Source organism: Euprymna scolopes, chromosome 12 (assembly GCF_053919585.1).
Source record: "Euprymna scolopes isolate OS-2025 chromosome 12, ASM5391958v1, whole genome shotgun sequence".
NCBI lineage: Eukaryota > Metazoa > Mollusca > Cephalopoda > Sepiida > Sepiolidae > Euprymna > Euprymna scolopes.
Genome location: NC_136493.1, coordinates 718,402 through 723,410, shown reverse-complemented (window position 1 = coordinate 723,410; position 5,009 = coordinate 718,402). Strand labels below are relative to the sequence as shown.

Below are 5,009 nucleotides of genomic sequence, written 5' to 3'. Positions count from 1 at the left end.
TTGCAGAAAACTAAACTTTGTAAGCATTACACTCTGGACTCAATCCCCAATGATTGATACATTGCACGATCTTCACTGTTTTACCTCATGAATCCATATGCTAAGAAAAGTTAGCTTGATGCTTTATATATTTATTGGTCCCCCAATTTATCAGAGCGGGACCTATGTCTTCAGTGGCGTCCGTTAGTCCAGACGATTGCCAGATAACCGTCCATTAGTTTTTCCTGAAATTTTGCCACAAATTGTATTTCATTAAATAGATGTGCACAGTAAAAAAAATATTTTTTGCGAAAATTCCTGTTGCATCCCCAGGGGCTCAAGATGTCAAAAATGCCCCAAAATGGCGAAAAATGACATGTTTTGCCCCATAACTTTTGATCCATCCATGAGATTTTTCTGTAACTTGGCCAAAATGTAGAGGCCATTGTTCTTAATATTAATCCAGTATGGGTGACTCTGGCAAAATTCTGGTTTGCATCCCTCTGGGACTTTTAGGGCTAAAAAAACATGCCTTTTTGTAGCTCTTTTTTCATATTACTGAAAAACTTGATATGTATGTCTATATAGTGGTTTTCCATGGTACTGAATTCAAATATACATGTCTTATGGCATGAAACTTCACCGTTTGTCTATTTTCACTGGAATTGGGCATTCCCAGGAGCTCAAAATGGGGCATAAATGCCCCAAAATTGCAAAAAAATTACCCCATAACTTTTGCCCCATCCATTACATTTTTCTGAAACTTGGCTAAAATGTGAAGGCAACGTTGGCCCTTCACACTTCTCACATTCATCATTTCTTCACTATTTTTTGTGGCGTCATCTCACATGCAGCACCAGAGGAGGACCATTCATGCACGGCAGTTTTTATATTGAAACTTTTTTTTTTTTACAAGGTGGTCACTCGAGGATAAGGGTTATTGTGTGTACAGTGTTAGTGTTGAGATTTGATAAAGCGTCTTACTTAAGAGGGCGGTTCATCAGGAATTTGTTTATGTTAGACTTGAAGACATTCAGGTTGTAGTCAGGTGGGAAACAGGCAACCGGAACAGAGTCCCACAGGCATGCACTTCTAAGAAAGAAGCTTTGTTCATGGAATCTACGTTTTGGTTTTGGCACAGATAAAGAGTGCGGAAAATTTTTGACAGTAGTTTCAGCTTGATGGGTGTTTTTTTGTGAAAGATCGGTGAGGGGGGGGGGCCAGGGATTGGAGCTAAGACGATCACTTCCCATGGAAGTAACGATAAAACAAAGACAGGCTCGCAACATCTCTCCTGTGGGAAGAGAAAAGGGCATCACCCACAAAGCCTATTTTGTACTCTATCAAGGCAGGATAGTATTTTTAGCAGCTCGTGGCCAGATGTGGCAACAGTACTCCATCCTTGGATGTACTTAGCTTTTATATAGATAGAGAATTGCATCAGCAGTTAGATATATTCTTGAGCGGTAGAAGGATCCTACCATTTTTCCAGCGACCTTGATGTACGTGTTCTATTTCAGATCAAAAGTAAAGGTCAAGCCCAGAAACTTATCAAAACATGGAGCTTCCCCTAGTCGAGAGCCATTCATTTCAATTGATGCCAGATGGGGATCAGAGTGTTGATGATGTAAAGATAGAAGCTTGGCTTTAGATGCATTAAAAGTAACCAGCCACGTCTTCCCCCACTGTACCATGCGCTCGAGATCAGAGGAGAGAGAATCAGAGAGAACTTTGTCATTTACAGCCTTTGATGTGTTGCCATAGATGGCCGTGTCATCAGCATAGATGTCAACGAACTGAAATCATTCTTTTCTATTTCCCTTGAGAAATGGTTGGACACGATTCCTGCTAGTATAAGATAACATTACGTAAAATATAGATTTAATCAACTAGGTTGAGAATTCATCAATTCTTCTGGCTTGTTCCTTTTAACCATCTTTGTCAAAGATCAGGATGGTTAAGTTGATCAATATAGACGTGATGAGTTTTTCAAACTTATCTTTTTATGCGTGATGGATTCCATAAAAGATTCCCAGTAATAGTTATTTCTTCACATAAGCAAGCCTACTTAAACAGTCAAATAGAAACCTTCCAATTATCTAATGATGCAATAAATAATTTCTGGTAGAGTTATTCCCCTTGGCCTTTGGGCAAGATCCAAGTGCAGTATCTGTTCTGATTCTACACTTTACTTTTTTGTTCTCAGTTATTGGAGGAACAATCCTTCATAACTGAGACAATTTAAATTTTTGCTCCTTTTCTCCATATTAAAAAACGACCCTGGTGTCTAAATCTGCCCTCGTGGTGAGGCAAAGTAAATAGGAACATGAAATAGCAGTAAAACAGTTATAAAATTATTACATTAAACAGCAGTGAGTTATTTTCTGTCCGTTAATTTATAAGAAATCTGACGTTGCCCGGTATTGAATGAGGACCAATGAACATTTTACTCTCCTATATTTTACTTTCATCAAAATCGTTGAAATCGCCCATTTATCAATTAAATTGATTTGTTGCTTGCTCTAGTTAGGGACACACTATGGTGCACCAAGAGGAAGCTTCACATGCCTCCCTGCAGTTACTTAATTCACAATACATTGTATTTCACATTGCACTGTAGAGAACCTACTGTTGATTTGATAATATATTTTATAGATGAATTCTTCAAGAATTATGGTTCAATTGTGCTCTAAACCAGGGGTTCTCAAATTGGGGTTCGTGAACCCCCAAAGGTTCAAAAGAAGATTTCTAGGGGTACTTAGATGGCTGACGAGAAACATATTTTAAAGAGTGGTAGTTATGGATTATTAAATTCAGTGCTAGCAGGGTGTGTTCCTTCAATCGCACTGTTCTATGCTGGTTTCTAAATTTACAGCATTGATTACCGATAGTTGAATCTGGTGTGTGTGTGTGTGTGTGTGCGTGCTATATTGTGTCGGTTTACTTTTAAAACAGCAACTGTGAATGAGGGTGAGGAGATGGTTACGCGTACTGGACGGTCAGCTAGCTGAAACACACTGATACACATCAGAGTTGTTGCCCTTGTCTCCAGCACATTTTGTTTTGACTAGCTAAGGTATATTGGTGTTTTCAATTGCCTATTGATTATTCTAATATCATATTATATTATGTTATAACTTCGCTTCATTATATATATATATATATATATATATATATATATATATATATATATATATATATATATATATATATATATATATATACACGGTTATAGAAAAGTTTCTCTTTTACTATTCCAGATACCATCATGGCCTCATCAACAAAGAAACGGCAATATGATGAAAACTACATTCAGTATGGATTCACTGCTATCAACAAAAATGGGACGAACTGGTTTTCCACAGTGTGTATTATGCCACAAAGTTTTATTAGTGGCGTGCATAAAGCCTACCTTTCTCAAATGCCATCTAAACATTTGTCATGCAAATTTTAAAAGTAAAAATATTGCTTTCTTCAAGCAAAAAGAAGAGGGACGCTTTGATGGTTCGAGACATTTCATGCAACAAAAGGAAGCTGGTTTGCGTGCATACTTCATCGTATCACTAAGAATTGCAAAAGAAAAGAAACCATGCAACATTGCAGAAATGTTAATAGTCGCTTGCTGCAAAGACTTAATACGTTGTGTTATTGGAAGTGATGCTGATCAGAAGATCACATCAGTACCTCTCTCAAATGACACTGTTCATCGACGAATAGTAGATATGTCTAACGATGTCAAACAACAAGTAATTGCTGAAATAAAAGAAAGCATCTTTGGGAAAATTTGCAATCCAGCTTGATGAGTCCACTGAAGTAGCTGCTTGTGCCCGACTCCTGGTGTTTGCATGATATGTCAGTGGTCAAGACTTCAAGGAGGAGTTCTTGTTCTGTCATACCTTGAATTCGACTACAAGAGGTGAAGACATTTTTAATGAAGTCTCGTTGTTTTTTTGTTTTTTTTTTTAGAGAGAAGGACTGTTTTAGAATAATGTATGTGCATGCACAACTGACGGAGCACCAGCAATGCTTAGCCATCGATCAGGGGTTCGAGGAAAAGTGAATCTGGTGAATTCTGAAACAAGGAATCTTCATTGTATGCTTCATAGATATACTCTGACATCTAAAACTCCCCCACCTTAGTTGAAATCAGTACTTGGTGATGTTGTACACATGGTAAATGTAATCAAATCAAGTGCCCTAAATACAAGACTGTTTCCCCTACTGTGCCAAGAGTTTGGAAGTGATGAAGAAGTATTACTCCTTCACATGGAGGTTCGCTGGTTGTTGCGGAGGAATATGGTAGCAAGAGTAGAATCACTAAAGGAGGAGCTCACTGAATTCTTCATATGTGACGACAAGACAAAGTCACAGCAGTTCACGATAAAACTGTTAGGCAGTCAGTGGCTTCAGAAGCTGGCCTACCTGAATGACATATTCTTACGCCTCAACTTATTTAACTTATCCCTCAAAGGCCGTTTTGCCACTGTGATTGCTTTCATGGACAAACTGTAAGATTAATTTCATCATCTTCCTTTTTGAATTCGGCTTTTAATTTTAGCCTGTGAAGGTGTCCCATAAATTTAATTTTGAACATCTCATAATTATTAAGGTTTACTCTCTTAACATGTAATTGGTGGATTTATTTTGCCTCTGCCAGGGAGTATTGAGTTTGTGAGATTAATTTCTCACAATAAAGTTAAACGCCACAAAACAGAGGTCCCAATGGCCGATTATAATGATGACACAAAAGTTAATTAGAATTATTTCCCTAATATTATTGTTAAATCAACGCCACTCAATAGAGGTTTTAATGACTGATTATATTAATTTAATAGAACTTAAATAAGTTCCAGTTCTTACATAAACACCGTAAAACATGATTTATGGGTAATAATTACGGAAAAAATAGAGACATATTTTTGGAAGCCGGTTTATCATAATTTTTTGTAGATTTCCGACAACTTTTTTGATTGTATTTGAAAGATTAAAGACTAAGTTCGAAAAGTAAAAATATTTGTACACATAAAAAA

General features: G+C 37.0%; 2 protein-coding genes across 2 annotated transcripts; both read left to right on the top strand.

Moving 5' to 3' along the window:
- The first annotated feature begins 3,275 nt into the window (after nt 1-3,275).
- Nucleotides 3,276-3,779, top strand: LOC145291587 (protein FAM200C-like). Its single transcript, XM_080137664.1, has one exon. The coding sequence runs from the start codon at nt 3,276-3,278 to the stop codon at nt 3,777-3,779; it is 504 nt and encodes a 167-aa protein (XP_079993790.1).
- Nucleotides 3,780-4,149: 370 nt separating this feature from the next.
- LOC145291586 (zinc finger BED domain-containing protein 5-like) lies at nt 4,150-4,491 on the top strand. Its single transcript, XM_080137663.1, has one exon. It carries the CDS (start codon nt 4,150-4,152, stop codon nt 4,489-4,491), a length of 342 nt encoding a protein of 113 aa, XP_079993789.1.
- Nucleotides 4,492-5,009: the final 518 nt, after the last annotated feature.

Excerpts from the sequence above, each read along its gene's own strand:
- LOC145291587 (XM_080137664.1), top strand. The coding sequence starts at position 3,276 with ATGATGAAAACTACATTCAGTATGGATTCACTGCTATCAACAAAAATG.
- LOC145291586 (XM_080137663.1), top strand. The coding sequence starts at position 4,150 with ATGGTAAATGTAATCAAATCAAGTGCCCTAAATACAAGACTGTTTCCC.